The following is a 16,849-nucleotide window of genomic DNA, read 5'->3' as shown; positions in this document are numbered from 1 at the left end:
CACTTTGATCATCTCATCAAGAAATATCGACTGCCGTCGAAAAAAAAAGTCTATCTGTCTTAGTTAAAAAGTTGACTTTTTTGCCAGAGGCCAAATTTCTAGCGTCATCACTTAGAAAGGAGCAAAGGGTAAACTCTAATTTCTTTAGCAATGAGAGAACTTTTAAAGTTTAAGAGGCACATCTGCTACCATTTCTCTACCGCAATTCCAAGTGCAAAAAAACGAATAATAAACTAAGCTGAAATCACGAACAGAAAAGGGTAGAAACAATATATTTTTGGCCCCAGGCAAGAGTTCTACGGAGCTTTCCAAAATGCAAAGTCATATTCATCAATCCGGCCTACGGTCCACACTTTCCGTAAAACTGCAGAGGTTAGGACCTTACCGCTTTCTAGGAATAAGCTGAAATTGGGGTACTAGGAACAAAAATCGGCGTTCTTTTCTTTCTTTATGTTATGACAGGCCGTTGTGTCGTAGGACTGGTAGTCATAGAAGCTACGGTCGAAGTGGTCGTAGTAGCTTTATTTGTGAAGAGCAGTTACGGACTAGTCGCTAGGAAGTGGACCCCTACAATGACTAGGAGTTTGCCGGTTGACTAGGAGCATGGCAATTTAGTCGGTTTTTCCCAGTTTTTCTCTTTTTTTAAATAATGACTAGGAGTTTGGCAAGTTTGTCGGTTTCTTCCAACTCTTTTCAATAAAAATGCCATAAAATGGGCAGTTTTCAATGAAAACACCCCAAAAAAGGTATTTTTCAAAGTCAATAGGGAGGGGGGCAAATATCCCTTCTTCCTATCGACACCACTCTCTTTCTATAAAAAAAAAGATCGGGTCCGACAGCGAACTACTTTTTTTCAAAATCAAAAATTGATTTTTTTGTAGTCTAATATATTATTAAAAATAATTAGTTTTATCCTATTTTTGTGTCTAAGGAGGAATTGTAAAAAAATTATAATCGATTGTTTATATTTCTAACCTCAAAGGAGATTTCATCTGCGGCCAGAGCCTGGTAGCGACGAATTGCATAAGCTGCTGCAACAGCCGGAGTATTAATATCACTATCATCAGTGGCAATTAACCTATGACCACGGTTGTCCAATTCAAACCAGTTTAAAACAGGAGCACAATTTAGAAGTGGTCCGTTGATTTCACTCAGTCGGTTGAGGTATTCTGCAAGAAGAGGCCGAAGTAGGTCCTAAAAAACATAGAATTTATTATTGGCCGAATTTTAAGCGTATTCAAATTATCGGATTGTTCTCCCCTGTATCTAAGTATATGTGAGATTTTTCGTATAGCTTTTCTAAAATATTTGATCCTTCTATGCTAAAGACCGATCCCTGAAAGTTTTGAGCCAATCCTGTACCCAACATCAAACAAACTCACCCTTTTTTCAACTAAAAAGCCTAAATGCCAACGATAGGGAGGTCGAATATACACGGTCCTTGCCCCAAGGGTTGTGGAGCCATGCCAAACCCAGGGGTATATTTATTGGACTTTTCAACTATTCTGAGAAAACTGGTTATCCGAAAATTTGATCAGATAGCTTGGGTTTACGAAGGGATCCATTAGCAAAAACAGACACGAGATCAGAAGACTAGTTGCCCTCAGATCACCTCCAATTTCTAAAAATGGCATTACAACTTTCAATCATATGACCCACCCTCAAAAGTTTATACTACCAGTTCCATGAATATGGCTGGAGCAAAAAAAAAAAAAAAAACTGGAATGCAATATGGCTCTTTACTACAGGCAAGGCTAGACCGGCTGATCAGAAGAACTTTTAATTCATTGATTGTTTAAAGGAACATGAAACAAATGAGATTGTATAATGCTTGACATTGTACTGCGCGTCATACAAATTATGGTAACTCAAGCAGAGCCTTTTTTTGTAGATTGGAGTGATTCAATTTCCTTGGAGCCTCTGCAGCTGTCCTTGAAAGCCCACAACATATAATTTTGACAGAATCCATTTAGCTTTCCTTAAGGAAATCGCAACATCTGAATAACTTAAAGCAGCTAAATATTGGCTGGTGTCAGATACATCCATAAAACTTATGGTGCTGTGATCTAGATCCCACTTAAAAAGTGGCGATGTTTTCATTTAACTGCCAAATTCGTGTAAAAGTTTGGTGGTTGTGGCTGTGACAAAAGTACCAGATGTCACCATCCTTCGGTGGCTATGATTGGATACTGAAGTTGAAGCCTAGGATCGCATTGGTTCGTTGAGAATCTGTCAAATGCGTGGGCCGTACATTTTCCTGTGCTCCTAAAGGATGAGTTTTTCCACTGTCGAGGATCTGCAAATGGTAGAAGCATCAAATATTTATGCATTTTTTTATGCATCAGTTTATGCATTCAGTTTATGCATCAAAATATTAGACCCAATGAAAAGCACAGATAGTTATAATTTTATTAGTATAATTGGCATTTCAATTAAATTCATTTAGTATCTTTTAATTATACTACCAACTGCGCTTTTTGAACGGTAAGGTAAAAAACGGCACTTGACTCCTTAGTCGAAACTGGTAGTGCTGATATCCATTTCGTGACCTTTCAACCATAAATTGCAAGGAGGGTTGGGAGCCAGCTACGGTTTGCTTTCACAGACTCTTCCAGTTTACCTTCCCCAGATTTCTCAAGATACCCAGTTAGGGTTGAGTTGAACCTGTCCGAGGTTAGAGCGTCACACCGCTTACCCTTGTCCCAACCAAACAATCGAGAACATTAGGAGTCAAACCCCAGCTCTGAAATCATAGGATTGCAAGTTCAGCAGGCTAACCACTCGGCTCGGAGAGCTTGGTTAGGACTCGACGTCCACCAGTAACACATACAAATGCAACACCGGTAGGGAAAATCACGCTGTATCTAGCCAAAGTATGCGGTTTTGGGTGAAAATACCCCTGTTTGACAAAGAGAAAAAAAATAGGAATTCTTTTGTACATGTTTGTCTCCCCAGAATTTTCTTAGGGTTTCCCATTAAAACAGTGTTTTTGTTGATGCATAGAAGCAATTTAAAAATTTAGAGTCAACTCGAATTCAAACTCTCACAATTTCCTTGAGTTTTAGCAGACCAAAAATCCCATAAAAATTTGAACAACGATCTACTTAATTATAATAATTTTTTTTTATTCTAAGAGAGTTATAATGAGACTTGGATTTAGTCTGTTACTGTTAATAAAGGACCCTTCATCCATTAATCACAGTTGGCACCACTCTACTTGTCTTATTTCATTACAAATGAAACTATGAAGCTATAGTCAAGTCTGTCCAATCGTCAAATGCTTCAACTTTAGATATAGTCAAAGTTCCAGGTAAAAACTATTGATAAAAGTTTTAGGACAATACGGGATTATTCTTTGAAATGTATTGAATTTGACAATTTAGTTCGTCGGGACTACCAAACGAAATGAAACAGAGTACCCTGCACAATGGATGTTAAATTTTAAAATTACTATGTTCTTGTTTTCAAACTAAAGTTTCCAGGTTTCAATAACAAATCCTCCTTCGTCTTTCGGAGCGCCCACGCTTCAGAACTTTACTTGACCACTGATATTATTGTAGCTTCCAATAGTCTAACAACGGGTTCCAATGTGAAACTGGGGTTGAAATATAAGTGAGACTGAACCGAGTATGGAATTCAACTGTAAAAAATCACCGGGGGTTAACAGTTTCACATCTCAAAAACAATTCATTGCACTTTAATATGGCAGAGTTCTTTTTTTCCACCAGAGCTGGCAGCCTAGAGCGTTCTAGAGCGGTATTAGGGACTTATTCGATAGGTAATTTTTTAGCCCACCGGCTATTAACAAACCCATTATGACAACATTTAAACAAGTTGCCATTCTACGCTATAAGGGCAATTTTTGGGTACTATCTCTGAAATTAGTGGGGCCTACTGGGCTTAGAGGACTGGCTACACCATTTCTGGAGAGGACATGCCGATGAAGGTGCAATTATGAAATCGATTGGACTCTTTCACATGGTGCCAGATGCAATACCAGCACATGGATCGAAGTTTATTTTCTCCAAGGGATGAAAGAAAATGGTTTTCAGAAGCTACTCAAACGGCGATTAATTAAGGCATAAAAGGAATCTACTCTACTCACGCATCTTAGTACCAGATCTGATGAGGACTGGGCATCAACATTCACGCCTTAACAGAAGGAAAAAACCTTATTTGAAATCTACTACTACTATTACTACTAATAATAATAATAACTCACTGCAGCACCAAGCCACCTGAGGCCAACACAGCTACGCACGCTCCTCCTCCAACCTAATCTATTTAGAGCCTCCCTCTTTACACCCTCCCAGGAAGTTCCCATTTCCTTTAAATCTTTATTTATGACATCCATCCAACCCAGACAAGGACGACCTGCTTTCCATGTAGCCCCAGACGGTTGGCCAAAAAGGACAATCTTCGGTAATCTGTCATCCTTCATCCGTAGAACGTCACCTAGCCATCTCAACCTTTCTTTCATTATAGCCCTAGAAAGCGGGATTGAACCACATTTTTCGTAGAACCTACTGTTTGAAATACGGTCAGTCAGCCGGGTACCCAGAACAATCCGTAAGCAATTTCTCTGGAAACATCTAGTAAATTTCCACCTGCTTTTCGGAGTGCCCATGCTTCAGGGCCATATTTGACCACTGTCATCACTGTAGCTTCCAATATTCTAATCTTGGTTTGCAGACTTATCTTTCTATTCTTCCAAACTTTTTTAACTGTGAAAAAACACCCTTTTTTTAACTGTGTATAACAGATAACATAAATTTAGTTCTAAGAGGAAAATGTTGCCATATGTAAGTAAAGCATATGTAAGTATATGTTGAAACTTAAATAAACAGAACTTATTCGGAACAGGAGTATGCCAATCCTGGCTAATAATGTTCAACGTCGTTGCTTGCGCTTTACGGAAAATACTCTACAGCAAACAGTTGCCCAATTGGCAATTACGAATGTTTTGTCAAATTTATTAAAATCAGAAACAGTTCATTTTTTTAAGCGAACTATCGAAAGTATGATTTTTTCAGTAAAACATAAGTAACCACTTGAACTTGAATAGTGACAAGTTGAGAGGACCGTCGGTCCACTACCATTTCGGCGATTTTTGTTCGTTTCAAAGTTCGGCGTTTCTATTATCTTGCATCTGAAAACATTTTTTTTTTAGTTTAGTCTATGTTGAAACTTCAATTACTTTTAACTGAGTGATGTTCAAATTAAAAATGCCTTTTTTTTGATAAGATCCTCCAAAGGTAGGAGAACGAAAGTCTTTGAGCTTAGGTCAACAAACCCGGACTGATATCAAAAGAATTCTTTAACTGGGATCTGAAATTCGGTAAAAATGTGTATTTGGGTCAGAACATTTCCTTTTTCAGGAAGGTTCTTCAGGGGAACAACATTCCTTAAACAGCCCCCCTCCTTATAAGCATATATAACCATTAGTATGTCAATAGCTTACGTCCTCGAAGTCTGGAACGTTAATGAAGGAATTCTTTACTTCAAAAATTGGTCTCGCACAAATAAGCAAGCCACATACGTAGGTACAATGCAAACAGTTTGCAGTTCCATTGTCATTGCCAATGTCAACTTTTAAGTGAGAAACAAATCGCCTCCTCAATATCGGACTAGTCTGTGTCGATTTTGAGACACGGTGTTTCAAAATCTTCGACTTCTTTTTCCCACACAAACCATCGTAACCCATTATATTCAACAAGGCAATCAGAGACAATCGTCCACAAACTCAGAATAAAAGAGTTATAACACTAAGAAATTTCCAGAAAATATTTCCACGGACAGACTCCGTTAAAGACTGAATTACTGGGATTCATAAGTTGTGTCTTGGTCCGAGCGGAAAACTTGAGCCAATTGTGACGGCCAACATTCAAACATATAAAAGTTAAGACAGCTCTACTCAGATAAAGGACTTTCAGTTAATTTAAGCAAATTAGCCTATACTGGTGTGCTTAGCTAAAAAGACGGGCGTCAATAAACCCAGTTTTAAAGGAATAAACAGATATTATCTTTTACTGTGCATAATTCAGATACATTTTCTTTTGGTAGTAGTTTCAAAGTATTCTTGAGTGAGGCATGGCTTCCCTGTTAAAAAATAAAAAGATCAATTATTTCCTCAAAAATCCCCCAAATCAAAAAAAGCCCAGTTCAAGAAACCGTAGATTTTTACATTAGTAATTTCAATTTCAATGAACACATCTACCGCAGCCCCCTTAGTGTAGGTCTTAGTAATTATGTCCCGTTTCGAGAAAGGCATGGATTTGCTGCTCACGAAAAGTAAAGTGAATTAGTCTTTTGCACTTAGAAGGCTATATCCTCAAATATTCGTCTTGAAAGCAAATAACGACAGCAGTACTTATTACTGCTCAAAAAAACGGTTGCCAAAAACCAACATATTCACAGCACAAAAAAAAATGCATGTAATATTTATGGATATGTGCCCTCCTGTATATGACGTCTGTGAATTGATCATCCCCCATTTAATTGATGCTCTCAACAACACTTCAGCTTTCCTCTGCCTAGTACCTTATTTATTTATTTAGTTATGTTAATTTTTGTAAATTTGCACTAAGTTTTGTCAGTTTAAAACCGGTGAAATCTGTTCTTATCCCTGTAAATACTAAGAAATGTCTCTACCCCGAAAATACTGCAGAAAGAAAATTTTTGACTGTGAACACTCGACATTGAAGATTAAAGGAGGTTCACCCTTAAATAACAATCGAGAAGACAACCAACTGGAACATGTCAAAGCTAGTATGAGATTTTTTTTTTTTTTTTTTTTTTTTTTTAAGGCAACTGTGTTTCGATTTTGGACGGCACTAGTCTGGCGGCATATTTTGACGCAGTTTCCATTAGTTTTATTTTGTTTATAGCAGGGTTCTCCCTAGTGTTTCTTTTATGAATCCATTTAATTTTGTGCCCTGCTCGTGTTTCTGTACTTTGTTTTTCTATAGTTTATTAATTCTACATTCGTTAAGCTATTATCGAACATACGTTGCGTCTATTATTTCCAATAAGTTTATCTTTTGACGTTTCTTTTGCCCTATTGTTCAGTTTTACAAGTTATTTACAAATTAATGAACCAATAACGATATGAAAAACTACTAGAAATTTTCAGTGTCCATCCCATAACAACATACGAAGATATCAAACAGTTCGTGGTAACGAACTGTAGTAAGGAGCGACCCAGCTCAATAGTAACCAAAACTCTAAAAAATTGAAGTTTGATATCAATAGCTACATCAAAAGAATCGCATTTTAATGCTGATTTTAAATATATAAAGTTTCATCAAGTTTAGTCTTACCCATCAGTCGTAGGATCTTAACGAAAATGACACCATCAGATTCAGAGTATCAGAGAACCCTACTGTAGAAGTTTCAAGCTCCTATCTACAAAACTGTGGAATTTTGTATTTTTAGCCAGAAGACAAATCACGGGTGCGTGTTTATTTGTTTTGTTTTGTTTTTTTCTTTTTCCCAGGGGTCATCGTATCGACCAAGTGGTCCTAGAATGTCGCAAGAGGGCTCATTATAACGGAAATGAAAAGCTCTAGTGCCCTTTTTAAGTGACCAAAAAAATTTGAGGGCATCTAGGCCCCCTCCCACGCTCACTTTTTCCCAAAGTCAACGGATCAAAATTTTGAGATAGCCATTTTGTTCAGCATAGTCGAAAACCATAATAACTATGTCTTTGGGGATGACTTACTCCCCCACAAACCATGGGGGAGGGACTGCAAGTTACAAACTTTGACCAGTGTTTACATATAGTAATGGTTATTGGGAAGTGTACAGACGTTTTCAGGGGGATTTTATTTTGTTTGGGGGTGGGGCTGAGGGGAGGGGGCTATGTTGGAGGATCTTTCCTTGGAGGAATCTGTCATGGGGGAAGAAAAATTCAATGAAAAGGCCGCAGGATTTTCTAGCATTACTTTAAGAAAACAATGAAAAATAAACATGAAAACGTTTTTTCAAATGAAAAGAAGGAGTAGCATTGAAACTTAAAACGAACAGAGATTATTACGCATATAAGGGGTTCTAAAAGTAATTTAGCATAAAGAGCGAGGTATTTGGGAGGAGATAAATACCTCGCTCTTTATGCTAAAGTATTTTTAGTAATTTCAACTATTTATTCTACGGCCTTTCTGATTCAGGGGTCATTCTTAAAGAATTGGGACAAAACTTACGATTTAGTGTAAAGAGCGAGGTATTAACGAGGGTACAAACCCCCTCGTATACATAATAAAAATATAAGATTATGAAAGTTTGTTACGTAAGTTAATTCTTAAGTTACGTATATTTTTTACTAATAAAAACGTTAATTAAAAATTAAAAGTTCTAGTTGCCTTTTTAATAACCGAAAAATTGGAGGGCAACTAGACCTCCTTCTCCACCCCTTATTTCTCAAAACCGTCAGATCAAAACTAAGAGAAAACCATTTAGCCAAAAAAAGAATTAATATGCAAATTTCATTTTAATAATTTATGTGCGGAGAGCCGAAACCAAACATGCATTAATTCAAAAACGTTCAGAAATTAAATAAAAAAAAACTAATTTTTTTAGCTGAAAGTAAGGAGCGACATTAAAACTTAAGACGAACAGAAATTACTCCGTATATGAAATGGGTTGTCCCTCCGCAATCCCTCGCTCTTTACGCTAAAGTTTGACTCTTTGCCACAATTTTACTTTTTAAAACAATTAAAAGCTTTAGCGTAAAGAGCGAGGGATTACGGAGGGGACAACCCATTTCATATACAAAGTAATTTCTGTTCGTTTTAAGTTTTAATGTCGCTCCTTACTTTCAGCTAAAAAAATCAGTTTTTTTATTTAATATATCAAAGAAAGAACAGGACAATAGACAAGAACATTTTTTTAGACCACTGGAATGCTAGTTTGACACTAAAATGAGCCGTTCAGAGGCAAGACGGCTAAGTCCATGGGACCAATAACTGAGAAAATTAAACAGATAGGGTACATTTTAAAGCCAAAGCAGAAAGCCGGATAGGCGACAAAATAGTTTCAGGTATAGTCTGATAGTGACAAATAAATCAGAAAGAAAGGACATATTTCAAGTTCTCTTGGTAACAAAATTAAACCCGATACGCAACTCACAAAATAGTGGTATGCACAATTTTTTGCGGTCTGTATCTTGTTATTCTTAAAAATGGAATTTTGTAATTGGTCAAGTTCCAATATATCCGAGTAGCATCGTTTGTCATACATTAAATATCCTATTACGAAAATGCTGTTCCAAGGCCCTTGAATAAAGCTAAAGGCAAAACATTTCACTGGCATCCAATTAAATGAGCAAGAATTCGCTTCTTTTTTCTTACAATTTTACAAAATGCATTATAAGTTTACAGTACAGTATAAATTTCAAGTGCTTTATAATCAAACGTTTTTATACGTCCCGAAGTCTATAAAAAAAGGCCTTGTCCTATTTTGTTATGTCCGTCACATATCTGGCCTTTTTTCTGCTGTTTTGCTGACTTAACCTTAGCCCCCTCCCCTTCCAAAATAAACTTTTGCTTACGTGCTTGAAATATAGATCCCAAGTATTCATTAGACGAATATGATTTCTAATTTATCGAGAAATCATGTACACCAGGTGGTACGTGGCGGAACCGTGCCAAGCATTTTGAGACTGTACCAAGCGTGGCAGAACTATGCAGCACACCTGGCTTCAGTGGCGGATCCACGTGGGGGCAAGGAGGCACTCCCCCCTAACGTAGTGGTGGATTTGGGGATAATATCATGTTGTTCTATAACTTACTGTTTTTTGCATCAGTATTTTTGTATCATTTTAAGTTCAAAAGATTTATTAGAACTTTAAGCCTCAGCAGATTTCAGATTAAATTTACGACCATTTCCACAACGACCCACGGCGTAAAATCGTTGAGGTTCCCTTTAATCTGCTGGTATTTCTTTGTTCGTAAGTTTATCGGAGTTAAATATTTTTGCGCTAAAAAAAAATCCTGGATCCCCCAATGCCTGACGTTCTGAGATGTGTACCAGGTGGTGGGAATCCAGCATCAATTTGTAAGATTGCTAACCAAGGATTTCCTCCCTTCTTGATTTACTCATTTATGTGTTTAGTTAATATAATTTATTAGAACTATTATTTTGTGGTTCAACAAGACATATCGCAATATTTAAAATCATCTGCCAATTTTAAAAAAAGCTCTCAGTTTCGATACGCAGATGACCACCGGATGCAGGCAAATTAAGATAAAATGAAGTATAACCTATTTGCAGTAAGTCTCCATGCATAGGGACGTCCAACCATAAAAAAAATCAATTTAATCCTTTTTCATGTTTGGTTACCATTTCCTAGTACGTAATATGTTAGTAAAACAATAGTCTCAGAGTTCAGAAAGGAGCGCCAATTAATTGAGCCACAGAAATCAATTTTAGGAGAAAGAGATCCAAATACAGGAAGAATGGAAAATATTTCAGAATGAGGCTTACGACATAGGGTAAAATATTTAGCAGACATGCAGGATGCAACGAGGAGATGGGAAGGAAGTGTTCGAACTTAATCTTAATGAGCTGGGTAAGGGACTAAGACACAGGAGAAAATTTTCGAGAACAAGGTGATATCTGTGATGCATTATGCATTGGAGCTTTGGGTATTCCATAAAAGTGATAAACAAGGTAGGGTACAGCTAGGATATTATAAGAGATGCCTATGCATAAAACAGAAATACTAGTTAGAGGAAATTCAAGATTTCTTTTTCGCTAAGTTGTCGGTTAGTGAATATAGTTAGATTCTCGGAAGGTATTGTGAAGGTGTCACAAGGGTGGCTGCTTAGATTAGCTTATTGAGAAGCTCTTGGGGATGAGTTTCGAAGTGCATGGCCGTACCAGGTAAGAAGGATTTTCCAAGGTTGCAGAACAGGAGAAATACGAACTAATACAGGGTATGTAGACAGGGCCAGGTACACCTTAATGAAAATAGAATATTTGAACTATGAATTAATGGATATGTGACACTTAAAAGCGAGCCAAAAAAATTCAGTTTTTTTCAGACTGGTTTAGGTTTTATGGTAAAGTAAACAGAGACAAAGGGATCTCAGAAGATACAGACGCTATGAGAAAGATCTTTATAGTGATTCGTCGTGCCCAAAATTGTTTTGTCTCCGATCGTCAAGGAACTAACAGGTCAAGTATGCTGGGTCAAACGAATTAAAAATAAGAAAAAGAAAATGAAAAACATGGGTCGTAACGAAATATGAAACCCCAACATAGGCTAAACATTATTTTTCTGAAATCGGTTGAATTTAAAGAGGATAGACAGAAGTGGTGCTGACTTTAATGATAGACAGTTTTAGCTTTTTACAACTTACATCTGCTGCACTACTGGAAAAACCAAAGTTTTTGCTGACGTGCAGTAGAAAAAAAAAATTCTAAACACAGCAACAAACAACATAAAGAAAAAACTACAACAAACGCAGATCACATTATCATTTTCAAAATAAACATATACCTTCTAATAGCACTACTCCCTCCCTATCAGCCCAACCTTCCACCCGCACATTACTTCCTACCACCGCAACCAACCATTCCTCCCTAACACTCTCAACCAACCAATCCTCCTTATCAAACCAACACAAGCGCCCATTTCAGCCATCATTTAATGAACATGCTTTTAAATTTCTTTTAAACTCTAAAAGATGTTCAGCTGTCCTAATGCTCACTAGTAGATTATTCAAGACTGCAGTTCCAAGAAACTGTAATTAAAATCCTGATCCAGTGTTACTTCTAAGTTCAACCACTAAATTTTCAATATTCGTCGCATTATATTCACGGATTTTACTGTGAGCATGGTAATCATCACGAAAAACGATTAGGACTAGGTTATACACGCACCGGAAAACGAAAACTGCCGCTTGATAATCACGTAGTGTGCTGACGTTGAGTAAACTTACAGACTTAAAACAAGCACATCATTCACATCTTTGACATACTTGCTAATAATCCTCACAGCTATGATCTGAAGAATCTGGACGCTTCTGAAATTGCTGTAAAAGTGCTTTTCTAGATCAGACAGCCATATGAGATATATGGGAAAACAATTGGGTGATAAATGATTCGTAGAATCCGCTATAGCAAAAAATGTTTCAGTCTACGCAACATTTTAACTGGTTTGGCAATTTTGCAGAAATAACATCACCGTAATGCTTCCATGAAAGATTTGAATCTATGAAAAATCCGATGTACCCTACAATCTGAACTTGTTGGACAGGCCTCCTAGAAGAACACAACAAGACTACTAGCATCAACTGACATACCTACTATGCAGAAAGTCATTAAGAAGGTTTTATGACGTTGACATACAGTAAGCTAAGCTTCATACAGACCTCCAATCTTTTTAACGCATCATTAGCTTTCAACACAAGCTCTTCGATCGATTTAAAAACCTGCCATAATTTGTAAATTCCGATTGACCTAACAATATCATTTTTTGTTGTTGTTGTGTTGTTGTTAATGCTATGATGAACAGAAAACCCACCTATCGAAATACAAAGTTTTTAGTATTGATTGATTGATATTAATTCCTGATCGTTTTGGGCTTCGTTTATTAATTGATACTGGTCTCGATTTAAGTTTTAAATATTAAATAATTGTATTTCTGTCTCGTCTTAGGTTTTAATATGGCTCTTTACTTTCTTTTAAATTGATTAATAGAAAGATGGGCATGCAGGACCTGGTTGAAATCAGAGCTATACAAGGTATTTCAATCTCCATGACTGAAGGGCACGACGTGATATCGCAATATAAAATTTCAAACTCAAAACACAATCCGTATACATTCCACAACAAGTGAACATGACATGCCTTGCTGAAAATCAGAGTCATGCGAGGAAGTTTAATCTCTATGATTGTAGTGTTAAAGCTGGGAGCCTTGGGCCTCCAACACCCCCCCCTATTGCCAAATTCATTAATTAAAACCAAACAAAAACGCTTTTCTTTTCTCATTATAACATACACCAATTTGAATACTACTCAAACTTACGAATTAATTTCTGTCCACAATTTTAATTGTAAAATCTCTTTATTTTTATTTACATAATGTGTATTCAATTTTCTCCGATTTTTCTTGTTTTCAAATATTCATTTATTTCAAATATACAGAAAAACACGTAGCTAGAAAAAAAAACTTAGTTTCGGCAACCTGTTTTTTTTAGTACAACATAAATGAGACATTTTTCTTTTGCAGGACGAAGGAGCAGAAACCCAGACTTATTTTTGTATGTCTTTAAGTTGGACTCAGTTTTTTATTGTAATTTTAGTTTTTTTTTTTGTTTTTTTTAGGTTTCATTTCTTCATAGTAATTCCTCTGGTTATAAGTTTGAGATCTTATATAAGTTCGATACTCCCCATTTTAAAGTTTTAAACTCTTACTGTAATTTTACAAAAACAAAAGCCTTAATATAAAGCACTGAAGTCGCTACCAGTAATCAACTCTAGATTTCAGTCATCAACACCAACTGTAGAGCCCAACCTTGCCTTTCCCCCCTTTTTTTCTAATAAATTCTTAACCACGAATCACATATGATTTGGAGAAAGAAGCAAAAGAATTTAGATAAAAAAAATATAAATATATATAAAGCATATCTAACCACATCCTTAAGTTAATAGAAAGGTGAAGTTCAAGGTGATGATCTTTATTTATTTTTTTCTCTCTCTTTTTAAGGTCTTCTTAATGACATAATTGCAAACTAATGACGAACATTAGAGCAATCGACTACCCGTTTTCGTGATTTTCACGGGAAATATTTCTTAATAAGAAAAAAATAAAATATATAATACTAGGAGAGCGGTGGTTAAACATTTTGAGCTAAGTGCACCGTATCAATTTGACGAAACTTTTTTTTTTTTTATCAAACCGATTCAACATAGGTATAAAATGAACACAAACGAAAAACTATGTAAGTTCACGAGGGAGGGCAAAATGATAATAGTCAAATGGTATGAAAACTAGAAATTAATGTCTTTTTTTTATAATAGAGTTTGTTTGCTTTTCCATCGAGTGCAGGTTATTAGTTGGTACACTTCAAGACAAAGGAAACGCCACAAACTTTATCGTTTAAAGATAATTTCTTTTTTTCTTCTCAACATCGTTTAAAGATGGGACTCAAGTGACATTAAGACAAACTGAAAAAATCAGCAAAGTGGTTGTTCGATTTTTATGTAACTAAAATGTCACGAAATCCGTTCAAAGCATTCAAAGCTTCTTGCTCATATTAAAATTTTGTTGACTTAATCAAAGAGTTTGATTAAAAAATGTCAGGTTTCGACCTTAAATCGACAAACAATTTCAAATGCTACCTTTGGAATCTATAAGTAGCATCTTTGCAAATTGCAAGATCAATTTTTAAAATAATGTGTGATTTTCACTAAACTTTGTATTTTCACTAAAATTCACTATGAGCGTCAGATAATATGTTGGCCCCTCCTAATATTTACTCCTACCAAAACTACTATTGGCACGGTTGTACTGTTAGTTAGAACTAAAAAAATATTAATAAAATTAAACTAAATTAAAAAATAAATTAAAATGTAGTTTTAAGTTCAAATTAAATGATAAATTAAATAAAAAATTAAATTAAAATATAGAAGTTTTCCGTGAAAAGTAAAGAGTGCCTCTAACGCTTAAAACGAACAGAAATCAGCTGGAAGATATCAAACATAAATGAAACTTAAAAATTAGACACTAGCATAAACTTGAGTTTTATGTTGCCTAGGCAACGTGAAATGTTTAAGAAACCTATGGTCAGTTTCATCGACAAAAGCGTTTAGTTTTGTTTCTTTACTATCGATTAAATGCTGTCGTTGACTATCTATAAGTCAGTCAAAGAACACTAAATATGCATTTCAGAAATGGTGTTTCGATTTAGACAAGGATTGTTCTATAACAACTACTGGGCATGTTGATCACAAACCTGAGGCTAATATTCCAATATAGAAGTCCAAGATGAAAACATATTATTTCCATATTACACAAATAGATGTTGATTCTCACTAAAGTTGTTATTTCAGAATTTAACCTTTTGTTGATTACAATCTAAGGCTAATATTGCAATTTAAAAATACAATGAAAACACTTTAAGACACATTTTACAAAATAGTGTTTGAATTTGATCAATAACGGTATTTTAATATCTGTTAGATTTTGTATTATAGATCTGAGGCTACTATTTCAATGTAGAAGTCAACAATAATTGTGCGGATCCCCGTACCACGAGTACTCCAATCAAGACTACAATTGCAAAGTTTCTACTGTTAATTAGGATTAACGTCTACTATTGATGAAATTTATCAGCCAATACGACGACCATTAATCCACACTAAACTACGTCAATTAAAACCGAAAATGAAATTTCTCGCTCCTGAATATGAACATGCTTTACCATTCTAGCTTACCAATCACTTTCAGTGATAGAGTATTTAAGCCTACCACTGCCAGGACCTTTAGGTACCTGCCTAAAATATTTCAAATTAATCTGGGCAATTTTGTGCAAAAATAGGTGAGACTCGAAACTGCTGTACGCCCTTGAAAATCAATCTCCATGGTCTCCATCGGCCAAATGTTTGCATTTTAAGTTTGAAGCTGAACTGCACACTTTCTTGCAAAGGTCGAAGAAGGAGAGTACCCTATCAGAAGCATAGTTCCGATGTAATCATAATAAATGTGCTTGTCCCGTAAGTTTAAATCTTATGGATAAAAACAGGTTGCTGAACTTACAGCTAAAGCTTGGTGGTAGTGGGAGAGGTGGCGCAGGAAGGACAAGAGGTCTATTTGCACAACCAATCATAATAAGTGGAACTTGCAGTATGATTCTGAAAAAAGGGGCTAAATATCCACCTTTGCACTAAACATGGTGGTGACAGGGACAGGAGAGTAGTGGAGGTCACAGGTACATTTTGATTTTTCTATAGCACAGACAGGAGATACTTGCACGATTCTGCTCAAGAAAAGTACAACATGCATGTCATTCTGGAAAATAGTTGGCCTTGGTAGGAAGGAGGAGATAATGGAAGAGCGAAGGACCTATTTCGTGCCTTCAGTAACACATATTGAAAAACGAACCTATCTTCAGTTATACAGATTTAAAATAATCTCACGTTTCTAATTTAACTAAGGTGGAACATGACTACCTTTCTGCTATAAAGTACAAGGTGGTGGGGGTGGCCTACTAGAGAGCTTGACTCTTTGGTCCTCAAACCACACAAACTGGAAACCCTTGCATCATAGCGGTTAAACAAGATGCGGGATGCCCACCTTCCTACAATAAAGTTAGCAGCGAAGGGCCGGAGAGGCATTAGCCCACTTGGAAGGGGCCACTACTCACTTCAGTTCTCCAACTGTACAGAGATCCTTTAAAAGAATGACGTGACCCTGGTTCAAATAATATGCAACTTGTCTATCAGCCCCTTCAAAATTTGACAGTGGGCGGGACAGGGGCGTTGGAGGGCTTGTAGACCTACTTTTTGTCTCCATTACGACATATCGGAAATCCTTGGGCGATTCTATTTTAAAAAGAGCGAAATTCCTACGTTCTTGCTAAAAATCCAACAAGGCAATCAATAATTATCAATAAGAGCGCTAGAAAAATTTAGAAGGTACATGCAATATCATTTCCCTACATCACTTCCAAACATAAAACATAATAAAATACCAGCTCAATCAATATCATGAACTCTAAGCAAGGAGCGACTAGGCTCAATAATAACAGAAACTTTAAAAGACGAAGTTCTGATATCAATAGATGCATCCAAAGACTTGACTTATTATGCTAATTACAAATATATACGGTCCATTACGTTTAGTGTT

The 16,849-nt window shown here is 36.1% G+C and overlaps 1 protein-coding gene across 5 annotated transcripts in view; it reads right to left on the bottom strand.

Moving 5' to 3' along the window:
* The window catches only part of LOC136027242 (GTPase-activating protein CdGAPr-like), a 225,586-nt gene that overhangs the window by 120,950 nt on the left and 87,787 nt on the right, over positions 1-16,849 (bottom strand). For 4 of the 5 annotated variants that reach the window (XM_065704310.1, XM_065704309.1, XM_065704308.1 and 1 more), the window contains one exon: positions 976-1,194. In XM_065704310.1, the coding sequence (XP_065560382.1) occupies positions 976-1,194 (219 nt within the window). Of the gene's footprint in view, positions 1-975; positions 1,195-5,461; positions 7,780-16,849 lie in introns of those variants that run through there. The other variant, XM_065704311.1, reaches the window with a different exon arrangement.

The sequence above is a fragment of the Artemia franciscana genome, chromosome 5 (genome assembly GCF_032884065.1).
Source record: "Artemia franciscana chromosome 5, ASM3288406v1, whole genome shotgun sequence".
Lineage (NCBI taxonomy): Eukaryota > Metazoa > Arthropoda > Branchiopoda > Anostraca > Artemiidae > Artemia > Artemia franciscana.
The sequence above is the reverse complement of the archived record's forward strand: the minus strand, read 5'-3'. Positions and strand labels throughout refer to the sequence as shown.